The sequence below is a fragment of the Chelonoidis abingdonii genome, chromosome 1 (genome assembly GCF_003597395.2).
Source record: "Chelonoidis abingdonii isolate Lonesome George chromosome 1, CheloAbing_2.0, whole genome shotgun sequence".
Taxonomy (NCBI): Eukaryota; Metazoa; Chordata; order Testudines; family Testudinidae; genus Chelonoidis; species Chelonoidis abingdonii.
In genome coordinates this window covers 318,218,071-318,242,730 of record NC_133769.1, presented here as the reverse complement: position 1 = coordinate 318,242,730, position 24,660 = coordinate 318,218,071, and the positions used below count along the sequence as shown (strand labels likewise).

Genomic DNA, 24,660 nt, shown 5'->3' with positions numbered 1-24,660 from the left:
TAGCCCTCCCCTGGCAATCACAGCATGGAATGCACACTCATCACACTGGCCCTGCCTCACTGTTTCTTCTATCGTTATTATTTTTAAATTACAACTAGGAAAGAACAAAATGTGCAGCCCCTTTATGCAGTTCATTTATGAAAACAAGATGGTTAACTTGTGGTGGTTCCTTGTTAATCTCCCTTTGAGAAGGTTGGGGCTTGCCATGGAAAGGGGCAAAAATCACTGAGAAATCCACAGAAATCCAGTAGAGGTCAGGAATATCTACATGGAGGCCATGTGCCTCCACGTGATCATCAATCCTTCATTCCCATGGGAACATAGCTATTCCCATGTCCTCCCCCGGGGGATTGCAATCACTGGGTGTGAGTGGGGATCAGACAGAATTAATTTACATTGGGTTGCTTGTAGGAACTCCCACAGAGGAGCTTTACTGGCATCAGAGGGAGAGGAGGAACAGGCAACAGTGTCTGCACTACATCAGACTGGAAATAGGGCACAAATGTTTAACAGTGAGGGTAATTAACCATTGGAACAACTTATCAAGGGTTGTGGGGATTCTCCATGTATGGCAATTTTTAAATCAAGAATGGATGGGGTTTTTTTAAAAGCTCTGCTCTAGTTCAAACAGTAATTAATTCAGGAAATTCCTATAGCCTGTGTTATACTGGAGGTCAGACTAGATGATCACAGTGGTCCCTTCTGGACTTATTATCTATGAGTCTATGAATTATAGACTCATACACTTTAAGGTCAGAAGGGACCATTATGATCATCTAGTCTGACCTCCTGCACAATGCAGGCCACAAATCTCACCCATCCACTTCAATAACGAAAACCCCTGAACCTATATCTGAATTATTAAGTCCTCAAATTGTGGTTTGAAGACTCAAGCTGCAGAGAATCCTTCAGCAAGTGACCCGTGCCCCATGCTGCAGAGGAAGGCGAAAAAACCTCCAGGGCCTCTGCCAATCTGCCTGGAGGAAAATTCCTTCCCGATCCCAAATATAGTGATCAGTTAAACCCTGAGCATGTGGTAAGACTCACCAGCAGCACCCAAGAAAGACTTCTCTGTAGTAACTCAGATCCATATCCCATCTAATATCCATCTCAGACCGACTGGCATACTTACCTGCTGACAATCAAGATCAATTCCAAATTAATTGCCAAAATTAGGCTATCCCATCATACGCGCCTCCATAAACTTATCAAGCTTAGTCTTAAAGCCAGAGTATGTCTTTGCCCCCACTACTCCCCTTGGAAGGCTGTTCCAGAACTTCACTCCACTAATGGTTAGAAACCTTCGTCTAATTTCAAGTCTAAATTTCCTAGTGTCCAGTTTATATCCATTTGGTCTTATGTCCACCAGGGCCGGCTCCAGGCACCAGCTTATCAAGCAGGTGCTTGGGGCGGCAACTCCGGAGAAGGGCAGCACTTTCATGTATTCGGCGGAGGGTCCCTCACTCCCACTCGGAGCGAAGGACCTCCAGCTGAATTGCCACAGATCATGACCTTGGCTTTTTTTTTTTTGGGGGCTGCTTGGGGTGGCCAAACCCCTGGAGCCGGCCCTGGTGTCCACATTGGTACTAAGCTTAAATAATTCCTCTACGAAGGCCTCATCTAAAACAGGATGCTGTTTATAATTAGTTATGACATGGCATGAGCTGCTTCAGAAGAGTGTTGGAGGCAGAGAGAAGCATTGGTCAAAGTTAATAAGCATTTGAAGGTTGTACTGAACACTGAGGAGGAAGGAGAATTGTTTGTAGGAGGTTGTGTACATTTAAGTAATGTAACTGACTAACAAAAGGAAAGATACTTTGGCTGCATATTAGGAAACTTTCCTGTTGGTGAGTGCTAATGAATTACGGACTAAATTCCAAGTGAAAGAGTAGAGGTCACATCTTTAGAGAAACGTAATCTGCATTATTTCCCACAGTGACACCCTGGAGAGGGGGCATCCCCTTGGCCTTGCCCACTTTGTGCTTTGCTGCATGTTACCCTACAACAACAGAGCTTCAGACATTTGGAAAGGGCTTCCTTAGAGTTAGAGGTGTAGGGAATGATGTTTCCTGTGCTCATTCTGACAAAAATTGGCCCCCTCTAGGAGAGATTGTGCAATTCCTCCTCATCCCCGCGTAAAGTTACTTAGATTATCATCTGGCCCTAAGTATTTTGTCTGTTATTTTTCATATCAAGTTACTGTGAAGAACATGGGAATTATCTGTATTATTTTTATGAATATTATGTATATCTCTTTTTTTTATTGTGACTATGCTGTTTGCTACATGGATTCAAAGGGGTAATTCTTGCTGGAGCTCACCTCGTCTCCAGGGGGCTTTAGTAACCCCACTCGTCCCTATTTAACAGACAATGCAGACAGACGTCTGCCCCTCACATGTGGTGCATAAACTGGTTTGACTAGGTTTAGAAGAGCTAGGCCAGGCAAAGGAATTTTGAGGGGCATCAAAAGGGGATCCTGGAGGAACAGGGGGATGCAGAGAAACAGACTGGAACTTCAGTCCCCAAAGCAGGGAGAAGTTGGGACTGCCTAAAACTTTGAGAGAAAAGCTAAGCTTTAAGTAAGACATATGTATGTATGTCTTTTGTTGTTTTAACCTTTTTTTCTGAAATGACACTGCAAGGGGGCTCATCCTCATTGTAGTAGAGAGCAGGCTAACGTGCTTTTCTGGGCTCAGCCAGCACCAACCAGGCACAACTATAAGACTTGTTCTGCCTGCAGAGAAGAAGCTTAAAAAGGGAAAGCCTGCCACACGAAGGGGCGATGCCTAGGGAGAAGACTGCTGGCTACAAGAACAGATCCACAAAGAGGAAGACAGCTGCAGCTGTATGAACCAGGAATGGGGTGACCCAAAGGAGGGGCTGGAGGAAGACTCTAACCCTAATTAAATATTGCTATACCTGCACATAAGCCAAACCCCAAAGGAGCGACCATAAAGACTGCCTATGGGCTTGTCTTCACGTACAGTGGCACAGCTGCAATGCTGTAGTGCTTTAGTGAAGACATCCCTACACCAATGGGAGAGCTTCTCCCATCGGTGTAGTTAATCCAGCTCCCCAAGAAGTGTCAGTTCTTCTGCTGACATAGTGCTGTCTGCATGGGGCAGTTAAGTCGGTATAACTACATTGCTGGGCAACATGGTTATACCAATACAGGCCTGTAGTGTAGACTTGGCCTTAGAGACTGACCACCTTTGTCTGTCTTTCTTATTCTGATTACCCCTCTCTCAGGGGAAGGAGAGGGAAAAGGACCTTTTTGTGTGCACTGTTTTGAGAATCCTTTGTATGCCACAGACAGGGGGAGGACTCTGTAAGTAACACAAATCACAGTCAGGTAGGAGGTTGGGGAACCCACCTGGGAGGGGGACACCCACCCATCACAGCTACATTCCTATAGATAAATAAATAATGCTTTGTTTGGAAGAAGCTGTTCTGAGTCACTGCATTTACCAAATGGTCACAACCAATGAAAATCACTTGCAGGTTCTAAATCGGGGTGGGAAAACTTTTTGGCTTGAGGGCCACATCTGGGTATGGAAATTGTATGGCGGGCCATGAATGCTCACAAAATTCGGGGTGTGGAGTGTGAGAGGGGGTGCAGGCTCTGGAGTGGGGCCAGAAATGAGTTCAGGATGCAAGAGGGGGCTCCGGGCTGGGGCAGAGGGTTGGGATGTGGGAGAGGGTGAGGGCTCTGGCTGGGAATGCAGACTTTGGGGTGCAGCTGGGGATGAGGGGTTGGAGGTGCAGGAAGGTGCTCTGGGCTGGGACAGAGGGGGTTCAGAGGGTGGTAGGGGGATCAGGGCTGGGGCAGGGGTTGGTGTGTGGGAGGAGGTTAGGGGTGCAGGCTTCAAGTGGCGCTTACCTCAAGGAGCTCCCAGAAGCAGGGACACGTTCCCCCTGGTTCCTACACGGAGGCGTGGCACCAGCCAGGCAGCTCTGCACACTGCCCCACCCACAGGTGCCACCCCTGTAGGGTATCCGCTCCCATTGGCCATGGATTCTGACCAATTGGAGCTACAGACCTGGCGCTGGCGGCAGCGTGCGGAGCCCCTTGGCTGCCCCTGCACATAGGAGCCAGAGGGGGGACATGCCATTGCTTCTGGAAGTTGTGTGGAGCCATGACACAAGCAGAGCGGCGCAAGCCCCCAATCCCACTCCCTGGCTGGAGTGCCAGAGGTGCTGACTGAGGAGATATCTGAGCCATTAGCAATTATCTTTGAAAAGTCATGGAAGACCGGAGAGATTCCAGAAGACTGGAAAAGGGCAAATATAGTGCCCATCTATAAAAAGGGAAATAGAGACAATCTGGGGAATTACAGACCAGTCAGTTTAACTTCTGTACCTAGAAAGATAATGGAGCAAATAATTAAGCAATCAGTCTGCAAACATCTAGAAGATAATAAGGTGATAAGTGACAGTTAGCATGGATTTGTCAAAAACATATCATGTCAAACCAACCTGATAGCTTTCTTTGATGAGGTAACAAGCCTTGTAGATAGGGGAAGCGGTAGATGTGGTATATCTTGACTTTAGTAAAGCTTTTGATACTATTTTCCATGACCTTCTCATAAACAAACTAGAGAAATGCAACTTAGATGGAGGTACTATAAGTGGTTGCAAAACTGGTTGGAAAACCGTTCCCAGAGAGTAGTTATCAGTGGTTCACAGTCATGCTGGAAGAACATAATGAGTGGGATCCCACAGGGATCAGTTCTGGGTTCTGTTCTGTTCAATATCTTCCCCAAAGATTTAGATAATCGCATAGCGAGTATATTTATAAAGTTTGCAGACAATATGAAGCTGGGAGGGGTTGCAAGTGCTTTGTAGGATAGGATTAAAATTCAAAATGATCTAGACAAACTGGAGAAATGGTCTGAAGTAAATAGGATGAAATTCAATACGGACAAATGCAAAATACTCCACTTAGGAAGGAACAATCAGTTGCACACATACAAAATGGGAAATGACTCCCTAGGAAGGACTATTGTGGAAAGGAATCTGGGGATCATGATGGACCACAAGCTAAATATGAGTCAATAGTATAAGACTGTTGCAAAAAAAACAAACATCATTCTGGGATGTATTAGCAGGGGTGTTGTAAGCAAGACATGAGAAGTAATTCTTCCGCTCTATTCTGCGCTGATTAGGCCTTAACTGGAGTATTTTGTCCAGTTCGGGCATCATATTTCAGGAAGGATGTGGACAAACTGAAGAGAATCAAGAGAAGAGCGACAAAAATAATTAAAGGTCTAGAAAACATGACCTGCAAGCAGGGCCAGCCCACATTTTGGTACCTGAGGCGGGGAGCTTAAATGATGTTCCCATGCCCCCTTGTTTGGGCGAAAACTTCGAAAGGTCTCAGTTCTGCCTTCTTCCTGTTCCCCAGTAAAGGAGAACTAACAACTTAAAATGACTTGTTCAAAAATTTTAAGTAACACTTAATTTGCTGTTCAAGCATTTGAAAATTTAACTTTTCTTGTCTGCATAGTAAACACTGGCATTGTTATCTGTTTGAATAATCAAAGCGGTGCTTTCCATGCCTTCTCAATTGCAAAGATCTGAACTGCTTCCTGAAGGTCCACGGTCTGGGCCAGCTCATGCTCTGTTGAGATGGTTGCAAAGCCAACTAGCCTCGCCTGTGTCATTGTGGAGCGTAGATGTTTTTATTAACTTCACCTAGTAGAAGCTGCATTCTCCACTGGCAACTGTTACAGGAAATGTTAGAAGTATGTTAGTTAATAAACCTTTAGATATTTTATTACAGGATTGGCTACAGGTTATGTCTTTGGTGTAAGATCTAGGGTACTACCTGATCTGGGATAAATGATTGGTCTCTTGGGACTGGAAGCAACCTGAATATCTCATGATTTTTGATGAAAGTAACCATTTATCACTAAGTCCAGCTTGCCTGCGCAACAAGATAGACCGGAGAGCCATCTGTGACTCTGTGGTGAGACTGATATAAGAATCCTGGAGTTCACATTTCTTATCAGTTGGTAAAATCTAATTATACAACACACTGCCAATTTGGGGTGTTTGCCCTATTTTTGACTGCATACCTCAGGGCAGATTCTCACACTTGTGAGCCACTGGAGACAACATGACAGCACCTATTTCTGATTAATGATCCATGACTGGCACAATGACAATTTAATGATACATCAACAGGGCAACAATCATTAGGCAAGAGAAACTGCAGTCCAGTAGTTACGGTACCCACTGGGAGATGGCATACCCAGGGTTCAATCCCCCTGCTCCACTCTTTTATTATTTTTCACAGCGGAACAGCTTCAACAGCCTGAAGGAGCACCATCCTATAGTTCAGTGCTTAGAGCATTCTCCTGAATGGGAAACCTCAGTTCAAGTCCTTTCTTTGCCAGAGATGGGGGATTGAATCTAGTACTCACATATCCCAGCTCAATGCTCTAACTAAAGTGGCACCACCACTCCTCCTCAGGCCACCAGATTTTGACCTGATCCACTAAGTGTGTTCAGAGGCTACCAAAAGGATCAGGCCCCCCATGCAAGATAAGCACCCAAATGCCTCTCTGCTCTGATTTGGGTTGCTGCGGGGCTGAGACAGGAGACAGGCATCTAGACATCTAGGAAGTAGCACTGTACATGCCAGGAGTCAGAAAAATGCGTACCCTGAAAACTCTGGCGCTAAGTGAATTTAGGTACCTACAGGCATCAGGAGGAGTTCTATGGCTCACAGTGAAGCCAAAATTGGGATTTAGGTGCCTAAACCTGAGACTTGAGCACCGACCTCTGTTGAGCCCCTAGAGGAGGTAGGCACCTGGGTAAAATCCTATTAGGGGCCTAGAAGCTTTGTCATGCACCGAAATATGTTTGCAAAGGTAGCCCAAAGCCCCTCTCTGCAGCATCACAGAGCGCAGGCTACCGTCCTGGGCTCACTACGTCCAAACAGCACCCTCAGGCTCCCGAGAGCCACCCGCCGGGTGAGGGGCTTTGTATGCCATCGCCAAATATGTGCTCAGCCTCCCTAGGCCAGTGGTCACCAAGTTGGCTCCCTGCCTGCCCCAGCCCCACACCACACCCAGAAACAGCCAGCTGGGGGGGAGGGAGGAGGGGCAGGGGGTCTCCGTCCGTGCACTGCCCCTCTCTGCAAGCACTGCCTCTCCAGCTCCCATTAGCCAGGAACGGGGAGCAGTGGTCAATGGGAGCTGCGGGGGCGCGCTTGCAGAGAGGCGCATACGCAGAGCCACGTGTCACCCCCCCACCCCAGGGGTTGCAGAGGCATGTTGGCCCCTTCCGGGAGCAGTGCGGTCTCAGGGTAGGCAGGGAGCTTGCCTTAGCGACAGCCATACTGCATCACCAACTGGGAGTCGCTGTTGGTAAGTGTTACCTGGCAGGAGGCCACACCCCAAGGCCCCTCCCAGAGCCAGCACCCCTACCCTTTCCTGTACTCCAAATCCCCTCCTGCACACCAAACCCCAGCCCTGAGCCCCCTCCCAGTGCCAGCACCCCAAACCAGCCCTGAGCCCGCTCCTAGTTAGCACCCCACACCCCGTCCCAGAGCCCCCTTCATCCTGCCCCAGCCCTGACCCCCCAAGCCAGCTCCCTGTACCCCCTCCTGCACCCCAACTCTCTGCCCCAGCCCAGAGCCCCCTCCTGCACCCAAACTCCCTCCCACAGCTTGCACTCCTCACCTCCCACCCCAGGCTCCCCACAGAGCCGGCACCCCCTCCTGAACCCCAGCCTGGTGAAAGTGAGTGAGGGTAGAGAAGAGCGAGCGGTGGAGGGAGGGGCGATGGAGCGAGTGGGGAGGGGTAAGTCCTGGGTTGTCCTTAAATTCAAAAAGTGATCTTGGGCGTAAAAGCGTTAGAGACCCATGTGCTAGGCCCTGCCTGACCTGGGCAGACCCCAGAGCCCCCGACCCAGGCGCACTCCCTGGGCGAGCGACGCCAGCTGGGGGGGGAGGGGGGTGTCAACAGAGCTCCCACTGCTTCCGTCCGCCGCCATGGCGCCCCGCCCTCACCGCTTCCCCGCGGAGTCCCGACCCAACCCCCGTGCGCCGCCATGGGGCCCTGGCCATCCCCTCCCTCTCTGCGTCTCCACGGAGCCCCGGCCCCGACCCCCGTGCGCCGCCATGGAGCGCCTGGTGTCCCAGCACATACTGTCCCCCATGGGTCTAGACAGCGGAATCAAGTTGCTCGGAGTCGGTTCCTGCGGGGAGTGTTTTTGGGCCGCTCCCCGGCAGGTGGGTGAGGTGACTGGAGGGGCGCGGCCAGGCCGGTTCCGCCGGGGGAGAGGAAGATGGCGGAGAGCCGGGGCGAGGTGGTGGCTCCGCCATCGGGCTCCGCTCAGGGGCTCCCCGGCAGCACCGGGACCGCGCCCCCCAGTAGCAACCCGCTGTCCCGTAAGCTCCACAAGGTCCTGGAGACGCGGCTGGACAATGACAAGGTGAGAGCGGGGCGGGCGCTGCCTGGCGGGCGGCGGGGGGGAGTTAGGTACTGAGGGCAGCGGGCTGCCCAGGCCGGAGGGGGTGAGTATGGGGGGGTGGGGGGCTGCCCGGGCCGGGGGGAGCAGGCTGCCCATGCGAGTTGCGGGGAGCACTGGAGCAGGGGGATGGGGAGATGCCCTGGCGGGGGTGGAGAGCAGGAGAGAATGCGGGGGGCTAAGGTGCCTGGGGTCGATGCTCTACACCGTGTGGCCCCTGAGCCTCCCAGGGGAGAGGTTTGAACCCTCCTTGACTGACTCTAGCGCGGTCTGTGATCGGTGCTTGCTGAGATGCTCTCGTGCAGCCCCAAAGCCGGTGTTCACAGTTGTCCATACCCAGTCCCACCACACTGGGCCTGGCGAGTTTCCGACCCAGCCTGCGGGTAGGGGTGGCTTCATGTTGGAGTGAATGGGTGATGCTGGCTGCCCCAGCACACTCTTACGCTCTTCTCTTATCCTTCATCATCTTCCCACTGGAGTGTAAAAACCCAAGTGTGACTCAGGCCTGCAACCCATGGGTAGGTGTCTGGTCGTCTGGGAGTAAAACCTGCAATATTGATGGTAAAGTATGTTCACTAGGCTATATAAAAGCACCTAGGTTATTTACAAGCATCCTATCTAGTTGTGGTAAAGGTGCTTGTCCAAAAGTCCTTCAACAAACTTCAGCTATGGAAGCAAACTTTTCAAAGTATACATTTACACTTTTCATTGGAATCGTATATTATGGGATATTGGCCAGAGTAGTTTTAATGAGGTATTGGGATATGGTCAGCGGTTTGGAACAGAAAATATTCAGCAAACAGTTGTGATATCCCATAACTGCAATCAGAATAGCAATAAATACTATCTACATTATGTGTTTCTATCTCTACCTTATTGTCTTAGACTTTATTACTTGGACATTAAAATTCATGTATTTTGTGTTTAAATTAACATCAGGTATCGCCCACTCTTTTCTGACCATAAGAAAATTCACACTGAAGAACACCTTACAGTTAATTATTTGTGTTAATCTAAATTTTGATTGTGCATGGAACATTCATATCAGTTATTAATATAGTGGTTGAAAGTGATTGTGCACCACGTCACACATGAAAATTTGAAAAAAAATTAAAATAGAGATAATTGAACTGCTTGAGGAGTTTGTTCCAATTTTTTTTTTAAATGTGTTAACTTTAGATGGTTAAAGAATACTCAACATCAATGTTTTGTATCACGGAGGCAGGGAGAGATCACCTGATCATTACCTGTTAGGTTCACTCCCTCTGGGGCACCTGGCGTTGGCCACTGTCAGTAGACAGGATACTGGGCTAGATGGACCTTTGGTCTGACCCAGTACGGCTGTTCTTACGTATTTCAGAACAGAAGTTTTTAGTTAATTTTCTTATATTGTACAGGAAATGCTGGAAGCTCTCAAGGCTCTTTCAACCTTTTTTGTCGAAAACAGTTTGCGCACCAGGAGAAACTTACGTGGAGACATTGAACGCCGTAGCTTAGCCATAAATGAAGAATTTGTCTGCATTTTCAAGCAAGTTAAGGAGGTAACATTTTTGTTAACAAATCATCTTAAAACATGTAGAATTGATCTGAAAAAAAAACCTCTGTAAGTTTGAAAACTCATCTTTTTCACCAGTAGAAGTTGGTCCAGTAAAAGATGTTACCACCTTGTCTCTCTAGTATTGATTACATGAAAACCAAGCCTCAAAGAATTTTTTCTTTTCCAAAGCAAATTTACCATCATAGTAGAATTGTTTCAGCCTCTTCTATAGTTCGACCATTTTTCTCATGTGTAAAGTGTTCATCACTTTGACTTATGAACATAAATACACTGGAGCTAAAGCCTTCCTGGAAATGACTTGACTCGGTACATGTAAATATGTGGTTGGATAGAGACCTCAGTAACTGGATGTGATCATAAAGTGATTTCACTAAAATCAAGCAAAACAGATGCTCTTTACTGAATTGTCTCAGTACTACAGTTTGAAATTTGTTTGGTTATAATGTCAGACTAACAAGAAACAAAGAGATGCTAAACTTCCAAAGCTAACTGTTTTTCCCTTATAAATAAACCAACTAAATGTTCTGTGGTATCCAGATTTAGTTTTTATTGGCATGATAGACTAGCATTGAAGAACCAAAGCAGTGGCAAGTTTTCTTCTGTAGCAATAAAAGGTTGCTGGCCCTGGCGAGCCGTGTGCCAGCGGTTGCTGACCCCTCATGTAGCATAACCATTACAAAAAAATACATCACAATACAAATAAACTACCAGTCTTATTCTGTTCTTAGGAGCTTGAAAGTATAAATGAAGATGTCCAGGCAATGAGCAACTGCTGTCAGGACATGACCATTCGTTTGCAGGTACTGTAGGAATAGATGTCTGTTTTTTCCCTATCTTTCCCTGCTGCATCTTGGCAGATTACTTAACTGCTTTCTGTTAACACAGTAACCAAAAAAGTTTTCTCCATTAACAGCTCTATTAAGGCAACTCTAGAATATTAATACTGCTATGTAACTGTTATCTTAGTATAGTAATCAGTGTGTTTCTAGCTCTAAAGAAAAGGCATTCAACTACTTTCAGGGGAGTTACCTATCACTACTTCCATTTCAGTTATGGGAATATGTTTCTTTCAGAGTATCAAGGTATCCATCAGTTTTTTAATATGGTGAAAAACTGATTATATGAAGAATGCTGTACTTTAACTTTGAATCTAAAAGTGTATTATACAATATAATAAAACTACCTGTTCCTCCTTAATGTGTGTATGGAACTGTTATGAGCATTAATAAGTTCATGAGCAACAATGTTCTACCCAGCTCTAGTTCACTTCCATCAAACACAGACAATGCTGTCAAATGCCTTGACGACTGTACAGTAGATCATGGGGAACAGATAAAAGCTAGCTGGAGCTCAAGCTGGATAATATGGAAGGGATGCAAATAGAAGATATGGCAAAGAATATATTTTCCCTTTTAATTGAATGTGTCTTCCGTTTTTACTCAAGTTGGAAATAACTGGATACTGTTGGATCTCCAGCTGTTTAGGCCATCTTACAACAGGAGTGACCAGGATTGCCTTTTTTCCCCTGGCCAGAAATGTGACCTTTTTCATATATTGACTTAGCTACCATGATCTGGGCCAGGGATTCAATGTAGCTAGTAGCTGAATTGAAAGGGAGGCTGCAAGCCTGGGAGTGGGCAATGAGTGAACCTCCCCACCCTCACCGTCGGTGGGAAGCGAAGCGCTGCAGCTGGGAGCTGGTGGAGTGGAACAGGATGCCAGCAAGTGACTGTCAGGGGACGGGGGTGTGGTGGATAGGATTCAGGGTATGCTTATAAAATTTGCAGATGACATCTTCCTGGGAGGGGTTGCATACATTTTGGAGGGACAGGATTAGAATTCAAAATGATGTTTACAAATTGGAGAATTGGTTTGAATTCAACAAGGTGAAATTCAATAAAGACAAATGCAAAGTACTGCATTTAGGAATTAAAAATCAAATGCATAGTTACAAAATAGGGAATAACTGGCTAGGGTGTAGTTATGCTGAAAGGGATCTGTGGGTTATAGTGGATCACAGTGTGATGCAATTGAGAAGAGAAGACTGAAGGGGAAACTTTATAACTGTCTTCAGATATGCAAATGGCTGTTAAGGAAGACTGATCATTTGCTCCGCACGTCCACTGAAAGTCTGACAAGAAGCCTTAATCTGCTGCAAGGGCAATTTAGGTTAGATTTTAGGATATAGGAGATTTTTAACTATAAGGATAGCTAACCTTTGGAATAGGCTTCCAAGGGAAGTTATAGAATCCCTGACATTGGATGTTTGTAAGAACAAGTTAGACAAAAACTTATCAAGGATTGTTTAAATTTACTTGGTCCTGCCTCAGAGCAGGGTACTGGACTAGATGACCTCTTGAGATCTCTTCCAGCCCCACATTTCTGTGATTATGTGATTGTTTCCTGTCGTATATCTTTCTAGTTCTTTTTCCACTACTTCTATTGGGAGACTGTTCCGCAGCTGACTACATCTTGCTATTAGGAAGTTATTCGTGATATTCATCCTAAATCTTGCTTTCAGGTTTCCTCTGTCACTGGAATGATATCCACGGTTTCTAGAGGGAACACAGATAGACCAACAGTAGTAAAAGAGAGTTCCCATTACCTCATGGCTCAAAGTCACATTCCTGTGTGCTTTCATTTTCACACTGGAGAGCCACAACTCTGGTGCAGTTGGCTGTCACCTGGGGATCTAGCCCTAATGGACCTGTTGGGTTGTCACTGCCCAGCAACCAGAGCCTATGATAGATGTACTATGCTTAAAGGCTGCCCAGAGAACAGGGCTAAATAGATATCTGAGCCCTTTTGCATTCAGATCATAGAAGATTAGGGTTGCAAGGGACCTCAGAAGGTCATCTAGTCCAAACTGCTGCTCAAAGAAGGACCAATCCCCAGACAGATTTTTACCCCAGTTCCCTAAATGGTCCCCCCAAGGATTGAACTCACAACCCAGGGTTTAGCAGGCCAATGCTCAAACCACTGAGCTATCCCTCCCCGCCAGATGAGCATGTCCAACTCATTTGTAGCACAAAGTATTTGCAACCTAAAGGATCAAATAAAATAATTGAAACTAATTATAATATGTATTGAAATGGTTCTGTAGCACAGGTCAAGAATTTTTAATGGAATTCCTTTTTTATGCCTAATAATGCCTAAATATTGAAAATAGGAAATAATTGATTAATGGTTATTATAACAAGGTGGTTCTCCTTCAAAGAGTACCTTGTTTAAATGGCTTGTAGTTAGAGAGCTTTTAAAAGTATATTTAAAAACAGTAGAAATGGAATTAGTTTGGTACTGTATGTTAACTTCATATAGCTACAGTGATTCAAATTATATTCTAGGCAGCGAAGGAACAGACTCAGGATTTGATGGTGAAGACGACAAAGCTACAAGCAGAAAAGTATGTATGCTACCTTATTTATACTTTATATAATGTTGTGGATTATTTTTAAACTGGATTCTGCCATCCTTGTTTTAAGAAGTATCTTTTTTTGCAAGTGGTCTCAACGGAAACTCAGCTTAAATAAAGGCAGCAGAATTGGGTCCTAGTTATGATAAGATGACATGAAGCTCTTTAACACACTGCTGCTTGTTGTTATTAAAAGTTAGTGTTTCCAGTAGAAGAGAAGAACTTACTGTGGTATAGTATTGTGGTTATAGCCTCCTGTCCCAGATCTGGACTTTTGCGTCCAAAATCTGGTCCTGTCCCAAACCTGGACTTTTGCGTCCAAAATCTGGGGGCTTACCTGAAACTCCCCCAAGCTCACTACCAGCTTGGATATTCTCGCTGCCACCAACTAGGACTATTGGGGGTCCTAGTATGCCCCCCGAGTCACCCCAACTGTCCCCTGGGGGACCCCCAGACCCAGAGCCCCTGGGTCTCCCTCCTTCTCTCCAGCTTTCCCCCCTTCCTGCGGTTAGCCGTGCGAGACTAGACTTCACTCTTCGTATGCAACCGGAGAGCAATCTAGCGCCCGGGCTATGCATTCCAGCTAATCACAGCTTAGCACACAAGGAAATTCCCCCTCCCTGATCTCGTATAGCAGTAACTACGAGAAAATGCAACACAAGGAGACAGGTGACTTCTTTTTCTCTTTCCCGTACGCTGCTCTTTCCTGAAGAACAATAGGAAAATGCCCACAGCCTGGCTTTTCCTTCCTTTGCCTACCCTAGGAAAGAACTTCACAAGTTTTAAAAGAAAAAGTTATATTAAAAATAAAAGGAAATATAAACATAATCTCTGCACTTAAGAAACACTCAATACAGCTCTTCTTATAAAAAATATGAAACAGTCTGATAAAAGATAGCCATTAAAACCTAAGTCCAACAAATCAACATAATGTGAATACAACACAAAGCTCTCTAGCCGATACTTGTTTTCCTTATGTACTTAAGATGTTATTAGAAGGAACTTAAGATAAGATGGGTTGGAGAAACCGTTTACTCACAGCCGAGGGAGGTGGGAAACAACAAAGACACAGCTCGTGATCCATCTGCGTAACATACAACACAAAGCTCTTCATAGCCGACATTACTTTGCTTTTCCTTATGTCACTTCCAGCTTCTCCTAGAATATTTGAGTAAAGAGAGTAGAAGGAAACTTTTTTTACTCCATAAGTGAGAGGGAACAAAAAAGATCCTCGAGAATACATCCCGCCCCGTGGACTTTTAAACAATCCAGTTCTCTGATTGGTCCTCTGGTCAGGTGTTTGGTTACCCTTTCCAGGTAAAAGAAACTTAACCCTTACCTTACCTATCTACTTATGACAAGTATGATGAGCAATAATGCACTTTATCTGATGTTTAGCTGGTATATAACATTTACTACAATAATACATTATATATCAGTTCATGGTACATAGTTAAGGTTACGTTTTAGTCACAGGTATTTTTAGTAAAAGTCACAGGTCACAGGCAGTAAACAAAAATTCATGGTCCATTACCTGTCCATGATTTTTACTAAAAATACCGGTGATTAAAACTTCGGGGGCTGCCCAGGGGCCCCACGGGTGCTGGCGGAGGGCAGCTTGGATGCTGAGGGGGCAGGCAGGTGGTGGTGCATGGCCTGGAACCTCCACTGGTGCTGGAGGGGGGATTGGCAGAGCTGACAGGCTTCCTACCTGCAGCCCAGGTAAATGCCACCCAGAGCCCGCCTCACCCTGTCCCGTCCCCCAACCCCTTCTCACACCAAATCTGTTCTGCTGAGGGGAGGTGTTTTTTTTGGAGGGGTGGTGCAAGGGCCCTAGACTGCCCCAGCATTAGCCAGTGCACCTGGCACAGGGGCTGCCTGAGCGCCTCTGAGCCAGGTGCATCAGCCACTGCAGAAGTCACGGAGGTTGTGGAAAGTTACAGAATCCTGACCTCCATGACGAACTCACAGGCTTGTACATGGTACATCAGTTCAATAAAGTAAAACTTCTAAATACATGTTGACATTTTAACTTATTTATTGTACTTGTATATTTGTGAACACTTAGAATGCTTGACTTCTAATATCTGATATTTGGCTTAACACTGATTATGATAAAGCTTTTTTGACATTGGTGTGGATGTCTTACAGTTCTATATGGACTTTTGTTTCAGGGTGGTCCCGCTATAATTTCTGTCAATTCCCGCTATAACTCTTCTGTCTACACTTGTTCCTATAGAACTAGGATTCTTGCACTGTTTTGATAGGAAGTGGCATGACTTGATTCTGCTTCAACTGTTATTAAATGAGACCTCTCCACCTTGCAAAGAAATGGTTGGTATATAAGGGAAAGATGATTCACAAATTCAAAAAGCAGAGTATCTGTCTATCAAGCAAGTTCCTCAAATTTATAAATGTAAAGTTAGAAAAATCTGGGAACATTAATAAAGTAGAGAGAGAGGTCAGGAGACTTCAGTTCTATTCCATCTCTGCCACTGACTTACTGTGTGACATTGGACGAATCAGGCCCAAATTTTCAAAAGTATTCACAACTCTTATTAGCTTTACTGGAAGCAATTGTCACTCACAAAGCCAGGCTTTAAAATTTGTTCTCATCATTAAATAGATCCTCCCATCCCCCAAAAATCTGTTCCCATTTATAAATTTTAGACAAATAACTTCTTAACCAAACATCACCTAGATCTCAGTGCTCAGTCTCCCATTGTAGGTTGTTTTTTTGTTGTTGAAAACTCATCCAATGGGTTAGTATTGTGCTGTGTTAAGTCTGCAGGGGAGCAAAAAAGTATGTTGGTACAAAAAAAAATCACAATACAGGTCTATTTTGCCATATTTTGCATTCTGAAATACAAAATTGCTCTTTAATATGAATTAAAATCAATAATTTCCCCTTAAACTCCATTAGATACTCAGTACCAGTGAAAAGGAAGATTTGTATTCTGATCTTTCCATTGCTTTTACTCCTGGGACTCATCATGGCCCATGATAGCTTTATGTACTTTTTATGTTTTGTGGTTAGGACATATCTTGTTACAGCTTTAGTCTTTATTGTCATCTTAAGGAGAATGAAACTGTTTGCTCTTCTTCCTCTGAAAAATATTTATAGATCCCTGGAGATTACTTTATCACAGGAAATAATTACTTAGAACGTAAATTATGAACTAGAGTAGACCTGATTCTGCTTCCAAATAAGTCAATGGGAGTGTATCATGGATTTTACTGGGAGCTGGATTGTGCCCTATGACAGTGTGAATGTGGGGCTGTACAGTAATTTAAACATAGATTTAAAGTAAGATGTAGGATGTTGTGTAGATTAAAGCTTTGCCAAAACCTTGATACAAATTTCACCCTTTGAATAAGTAATTGAGTAAAAGGTAGGTAATGTTGATAATTCATTAGTTTGAAAGATGAATATGTGAAATGGTTAGAACCGAGATGTGGTAATCTTTTTGGTGGTTATAAAATATATTTTAATAACAAATAGCTGCTTGTCTTATTTTAGTGAAGTCCGTTTGTATGGAAGTTTGGTTATTTATGAGAGTCTCCAGGTTGGAGAGCTCTTTTTTGATATTTTCCTGTCTGCTATATAAGATGCTGATCAGGTGGTTCCTCAGTTTCTTTGATAGCGAATGGCATAATCTCTCACTGTGGTCTGTGTAGTATGTAGATAGCAGTGGATTTTTTACCTTTAGTCCATTTGGTATGGTGTCCATCCGTTTGCATTTGGAAAGGAAGATATCTGTCTGTATTTGTGCAAGTTTCTTCATGAGGTTGATGGATTTCCACTCCATACGGCTAAATGCAGTGCCTTGCATGGTGTCCAGGATCAGAGGGGTAGCCCTGTTAGTCTGGAAAACATCAAAAAAGAGCTCTCCAACCTGGAGACCGCTATGGGCACCCGCATGGCCCCACAATATGCCAATATTTTTATGGCTGACCTGGAACAACGCTTTCTCAGCTCCTGTCCACTCACGCCCCATTGTCTACAGCCAAGCACTGAGGTACAACCGCATCTGCTCTAACCCCTCAGACAGAGACCAACACCTACAAAATCTCCACCAAGCATTCTAAAAACTACAATACTCGCACGAGGAAATAAGGAAACAGATCAACAGAGCCAGACGTGAACCCAAAAGCCTCCTACTGCAAGACAAACCCAAGAAAGAAACCAACAGGACTCCACTGGCCATCCCATACGGTCCCCAGCTAAAACCCCTCCAATGCATCATCAGGGATCTACAACCCATCCTGGACAATGATCCCACACTTTCACAGGCCTTGGGTGGCAGGCCAGTCCTCGCCCACAGAGAACCTTTCCCAACCTGAAACACATTCTTACCAGTAACTGCCAACACGCACATAGTAACTCTAGCTCAGAACGAATCCCCTGCAACAAACCTCGATGCCAACTCTGCCCACATATCTACACCACCGACCACCATCACAGAACCTAACCAGATCAGCCACACCATATGGTTCCATTACCTGCAAGTCTTCCACCAATGCTAATATATGCTATATGCCCAGCAATGCCCTCTGCTATATGATAACTTGGCCAAACTGACAGTCTCTACGAAAACGGATAATTTGGACAGAATCAGATAATTAGGAATGCAATATACAAAAAACCTTTGTAGGCGAACACTCAACCTTCCCTGGCCACACTATAGCAAGACCTTAAGGTGGCCCATCCTGCAGCAAAAAAAAAAAAACTTTTCAGGGACCAGACTTTTCTGGCTGAGCTTTCAGTTCATCTGCAAAATTGACACCACCAATCAGGATTTAAACAAAGACTGGTGAATGACTTGCCGCTACAAACCAGTTTCTTCCTCCCTTGGTTCCACACCTCAACTTCTAGAACAGGCCTCATCCTCCCTGATTGAACTTAACCTCATTGTCTCTAGCTTGCTTTGCATTAATATACCTGCCCCTGGAATTTCCACGACATGATCCCTGACAAAGTGGGTATTCACCCACGAAAGCTCATGCTCCAAAACGTCTGTTAGTCTATAAGGTGCCACAGGATTCTTTGCTGCTTTTACAGATCCAGACTAACACAGCTACCCCTCTGATTCTGTAAACGAAGGGGGGTCCTCTGGATTACCATAAAATAATCCTAAACAAAGAAGTTGGCTCTTTTCTTTTAGGGGCTTCTTCTGATCCTACAAGCTTGGCCATAGCAGTGAGGACAATGGGAGTTGTAGGATGTTGAGCTCTTTTGAAAATCTAGCCCATAATGTGGACAAGTCTTTTTTATCAGCTCACAGTGGTGAAGAGTTAGGAGCATTTTATACCTTACGTTAGCATGGCACTACCTGGGGCCTGGGTTCTATGGAGGCTTTCCTAGATCTGCTCTTGTGGGCCAATCTAAACCTGCTACTGTAGTAATTCTCTTCAGGTACTTGTTTAGCTATGTATCCTTTTCATTTTATTTAAATATTTTCTAGCAGTTGCAGCTCAGATGGTTTTCCTGGGGGCCTCAGAACAGTGGTGAATCATGAACATGAAATGAGTTGTAATGCCTAGATAAACTAGGTAGGCAAGGAATAAAATAGCAATATAGAAAGAAATTCCTTTCTTTTTTATATGCTTAAGAAGCCGTTGGACATTATTTTAATGTAGAATACTTTTTTTAGAGATAGTAAGCACTTGCGTACGTATATAATAGCTTGTTTCTCCAAGAAGGGCTCTGTATTTGTTTTAATAGTAAAATTTCTGAAATTTGATGCATCTGTGGGTTAACATTAACCTTAGCTGTCTTACATTGTCTGTTGGTTAACAGAAATACATTTTTGGGTATGAGATTGTAAAATGATTATTTCAGTAGTTAAAATAACTGGGCTCAATTCTGCCCGCTGTTTTTACACTTACACACACACACACACACATATATTTTTGGTCAGATAAAATACATTACCAATTATGATGATTTTATGACATAGGATCTTTCAGTGCAGTATTACACAGCATTGTGTATTATTCTTACCCTACAAATCACTTTGAAATAAGTGGGCTGCAGGTATACTACCTTTTTTTCACAGAACTTTTGTAATTCGTTAGATAAGTATTATGAAAAGCTTATATTCCATTTAAGTGTTCACTGTAGCATGGTTTGAATATGAGGCATGTATCTGAAACAAGTTGGTAAGTTTTTTTTGTTTTGTTTTGTTTTTTGTTTTTTTTTTTTCTTTTTGGAGGGAATGCTGTTTCTGGTCTGTGCTGTATCAAAATTTTATCCCACAAAATGAATTACTGGAAAGGTGGAGAGACTGTAGTACCTAGTGAGCACCATCAGAATAAGATAAGGAAAAAGAATGTGTGATCCAGAAGACTAAAGTAATGCTGTAATTATGAAAATAGTTTAAAAGGATAAAATGAGTGTTTAAATACTACATTTAATTCTTTGTCAGCCCAAATAACACACTTTATTACACTGGAGATAAAAATTCAAGTGCTCTGCTAAGCAAAGTAATATACATAATGCCTATTGGGCAAGATTGTTCAGGTTGAGCTGCTGAGATCAGTTAGGAAACGATTGCTTTCTTGGGAGAAACAAAATATTGAAAGTAATGAGCCATAATGAGCTGATTGACTTTTTCTTGTCTCAGGGCTTTATGTTGCTTTTGTCTAGAATTTCTATCTACAGATTTGTTATGAATCATTGAACATTTAATTCTTGTTTAAGAATGGCTAGAATCAGTGACAGCTTAAATTTATTTTCACTACCAAGATGGATGTATATTTTGAAATAATTATGTTAAAATTATTTGTGACTCAATACAAATATTAAATGTTTCTATAAGAGAGCCACATTTACCACGTAGATACGCCTTGTAAATCTTGCCAATCTGATTTTTGCCTTGAAACGAATAAAAGATGAACAAAGCATGTTCTGTTGTTTGGTTTCTAAAAAAGCATATCTTATCAATGCATACCTGGGTACAGAATGCAATTGTGTTCAGAAAAGTTACCAGATTGTTCAGTAAGAATTTTACATAGTAACTAGTTGGTGTAGTGGTTTTAAAGTAAGATTTCACAGCTTTTTCCTCTTTTTAGTACTGCAAAGCCATGGTAGAGTGAGCTATGGTAGAGTGAGCAGGATTCTTTTCTGGTCCATGTATCATTAACAAAATTATTAAGTTCCAACTGCAGAATCTCTTATTACTGATTGTAATGAGCAACCTGAAAGTACCCAGCTTGACTTTCATATTGCACATTGATTTGACGGGGCTAGCAGTTTCTTAGGTAGTGAAGTAATTGAAAAGATAAAATGGAATCCCACAATGCCAGTTTTACAGCCACTTTTCAAGAGAGTCATGATTTAAGAAAAACCACAAAAAGAGTAGTGCTTGGAAATAAAAATTAACGTATGACAGTGAAAGTCTACTGAAGAGATACTTAAATTTCCATTAATAATAATTGAATGTTGGCAGTTTTTATTGTAAAGAAGACCTTAAAAAGCATAATAATGGAGACTGTTCCATCCTCCTTTACTATATACTGACCTAACCTCCTCTAGATGTGGTTGCTCTTAGGTCCTTCTGGGATGCAGTGGTGAAACTTTGTGGGGACAAACTGTTCTTTACCTATCTCATTTTTGTTTTAAGATTCTGTGTATCTCAATTCAGACTAAACTGTTAAGTGTATTGGGATTTATTATATGTTCCATCTGTATCTAATCTTGACATTAATTCACAGCTGAACTTTCCTAGTAAGCGTGTTGGATTTAAACAGTGGAACAGAATCCAAGATACACAGCCATCCTGGGGGAGAGCAAGTCCTATGCAGTAGCAGAAAATGGACAATTATTTATGCTTAGTTCTACTGTGGGTTATTTGATTTCACTTGCAGTGAATTTGTAATTCTGATGTATATGCCAGTCATCCTGATGGCAAATTGCCAAACATCTTGAGAGTGACAAGCATATCTACCCCACTGACCTCTCTCATATATTTATAAAGCATTATACATAGGATGATAAAAGAGTAACAAGTTGTTTTTCACCAAAATCAAGAATTGGCAAGAACTGAGCTACTATAGATTGAAGAGCTATTTAAACAGTGATGCAGTTATACCAACCTATCCGGTGGTGTAGACAGCACTATGTTGACAGGAGGACTTCTCGCCTCTCACGGAGGTGGATTAACTATGCTAACAGGATAAGCTCTCCAGTCAGCATAGTAGAATTTTCACTGAAGCTCTGCAGTGGCGCAGCTGCACTGCTGTAGCATTTTAAGCGTAGACTTGCCCTTAGTACTTTTCCCAGACCTGAAGAAGAGCTCTGTGTAGCTCAAAAGCTTGTCTCTTCCAGGAGCTGGTCCAATAAAAGATATGACCTCACCCTTCTTGTCTCATTAAGGAATTTAGGAACTTTCAATTAGTCTTGTGCTCCTAAATACCTTAGACTTTTTTAGACCCTCCCCCTCGGTTTTCATGCTGTTATAAGAGCTGTACTGTCTGCTGTGGGTGATTATTTTTAAAATGCATTTTGTTATTTTAAATCTGAAACTGCTTGTATGAGCATGCCATTAAAACTAGATAAATTGAGAACAATACATTTATCTCTTTCTAGCAATCTTTCATTTGTATTTGTTTTAATAAAAATGAATCCGAAAAAAGAACCTATTGTGTTATTGGAACATGTAGCTGTGTTAGTTATATTGATTCTGGAGCATTTGTTTCCTATAGTGTTAAGTAAATTAAACAAAATGAAACATTAATAAACATTAAATAACCTTTAACTATATTTTATAAATTATTTTTATGGTTGTCTTAAATGCATTACTAGTGTTTACACTATTTATAAAGGAAAAAAGAGTGAGCATGGAGAGAGACCCACAGTTCTCAGAAAAACAGGCTTGAAAGCCTTTCACTGGGAACAATATTTTAAATAAACATGCGTTCTGCTACAGTAATCTTGCACTTTCTATAGTACTCCCTTAGCTGAGAATCCTATTGATATGTTGGAATTTTTTTTATAGATTACTTTCCATTAGTAATTGATTTAGAAGGACTTCAGGAAGTTCAGCAATGTTTGTTGCAGGTTTGAGAAATATGCTTTCATCAGTATCCATGGAGAAAAGAAAGTGGTGGTTTGTACTAATGAGATATACTTTGTGTCCTGACCTTTTCAGTCTTGCTGGAATTACACTTTGTTTCTGTGAAGAACATTTCCTGTGGAAGATTCACTGATTGCCTAAACTTCAATACAAATTAATTTTGGGAGGGAAAAGTTAAGACCTGGAGCCTGATTCTCCTCTCACTTATACCAATATATAAAGCCTAAGTAACGAGGCATTAAGCAGGAATAATTCCACTGAGGTCAGTGGAGTTTTGCCATTATAAAAAATGGTATAACGGATGCAATTTGGGACATCGATCTACATTAGGAAATTCATGTATTCCAGACAATGCTAGCTATGGACCACCTGCACTGCAATTGGACATTATCTATCTATTGGGAATTTTTGTGTGTGTAAAGTATAATACTGTATTAGAACTGAGCTGAGTCTGAATCAGTCTGTAAGAATCATTCTCTAAGAATAGGTTATACCAGGGGTCGGCAACCTTTTAGAAGTGGTGTGCCGAGTCTTAATTTATTCATTCTAATTTAAGGTTTCGCGTGCCGGTAATACATTTTAACGTTTGTAGAAGGTCTCTTTCTGTAAGTCTATAATATATAATTAAACTATTGTTGTATATAAAGTAATAGCGTTTTTAAAAATGCTTAAGAAGCCTTCATTTACAAATTAAAATTTAATGCAGAGACTCGGACCCATGGCCAGGACCTGGCATGTGTGGAGTGCCACTGAAAATCGAGCTTGAATGCCGTCTCATAGATCATAGATTCCATTTTGACTTAGGACTGGACAGCGACACCTCGAGAGTTCCATGGAATCCAGTCCCCTTCCCATGGCAGGACCAAATACTGTCTAGAACCATCCTGATCAGACCTTACCTTAACTACTCTTAAAATCTCAGAGATGGAGATTCACAACTCCCTAGCCATTTAATTCCAGTGTTTACTACCTGACAAGTTAGGAACTTTTTCCTAATTCACCTAAATCTCCCTTGCTGCAGTTTAAGCCCACATGAATATATGTCTATATTAGAGGTGAATAAGTATTCGCCTCCTGAATACCTTTTGGATACTGAAAAACTGCTATATGTCCCCTTTCAGTCCTTCTCTTTTCCAACTTAAACAACCATTCTTAGCGCTTCTTCGTAGGTCAGTTCTCAGACTTTAATCATTCCTTGGTGCTCTCTCTCTGCAACGTCTCCAATTCTCTCAACTTTTCCTTGAAATGCGGTGCCCAGAACTGGAGAACAATAAAACTCCGTGAGCTAACAAACCAGCGACAGAGTAGAGCGAAGAATGAATTCCGTGGTCTTGTTTTAAACACACCTGTTAATGCCATCCCAGGAATCACGTTTGCTTTTTTTTGCAACAGAAACACACTGTTGACTGATTTAGCTTTGTGGTCTATGACCAGATCAATTTGGATACTTTCTCTTCCTAGACAGCAAATCCTTACCCATTTCTGTACTGTATGAACTGATTGTTCAACTTCCTAAGTAGAGCATTTGGCATATTATCACTAATGAAACTTCATCTCTGGGTACTATCAGACCATTTTCTCCAATTTGTCAGATCATTTTGATTTTGACCTCTGTTCTCCAAGCAGTTGCAATCCTCCCAGTTTGGTATCGTCCGCAAACTAATAAGCGTACTTTCTATGCACATCTAAGTCGTTGATGAAGATATTGAACAGAGCGGTCCCAAAACAACCCCTGTGAACCCCACTTGTTATACTCCCGCTGGATGGGAGCAATTTAACTTCTCTGAGTACGAGTTATCAGCCAGTTTGCACCACGTTATAGTAGCCCTCTAAATTGTATGTGCCTATTTATCGATAAGAATATCAGTGAGAAGCATATCAAATGCCTTACTAAATCTAGTATACCACAATCCACCGCTTCTCCCTTATCCAACAGGCTCGTTATCCTTCAAATAAAGCTATCAGATTGGTTTGACATGAATTTGTTCTTTTACAAATCCTGCTGCTATTCCTATCACCTTACACCTTCAGTTGTTTGCAGATGATTCTTTAATTACTTGCTCCATTTATCTCCTGGCACAGAGTTAAACTACTGGTCTGTAGTTTCCTGGGTTGTTTTTATTTTCCCTTTTATA

General features: G+C 43.0%; 1 protein-coding gene across 1 annotated transcript in view; it reads left to right on the top strand.

Annotated features, from left to right (window-relative positions):
* The first annotated feature begins 8,244 nt into the window (after positions 1 to 8,244).
* The window catches only part of COG6 (component of oligomeric golgi complex 6), an 82,744-nt gene continuing 66,328 nt past the window's right edge, over positions 8,245 to 24,660 (top strand). Inside the window, 4 exon segments of the mRNA XM_075061892.1 lie at positions 8,245 to 8,442; positions 9,876 to 10,019; positions 10,765 to 10,836; positions 13,381 to 13,439. Coding sequence (XP_074917993.1) covers positions 8,296 to 8,442; positions 9,876 to 10,019; positions 10,765 to 10,836; positions 13,381 to 13,439 — 422 coding nt within the window. The 5' untranslated portion in view covers positions 8,245 to 8,295.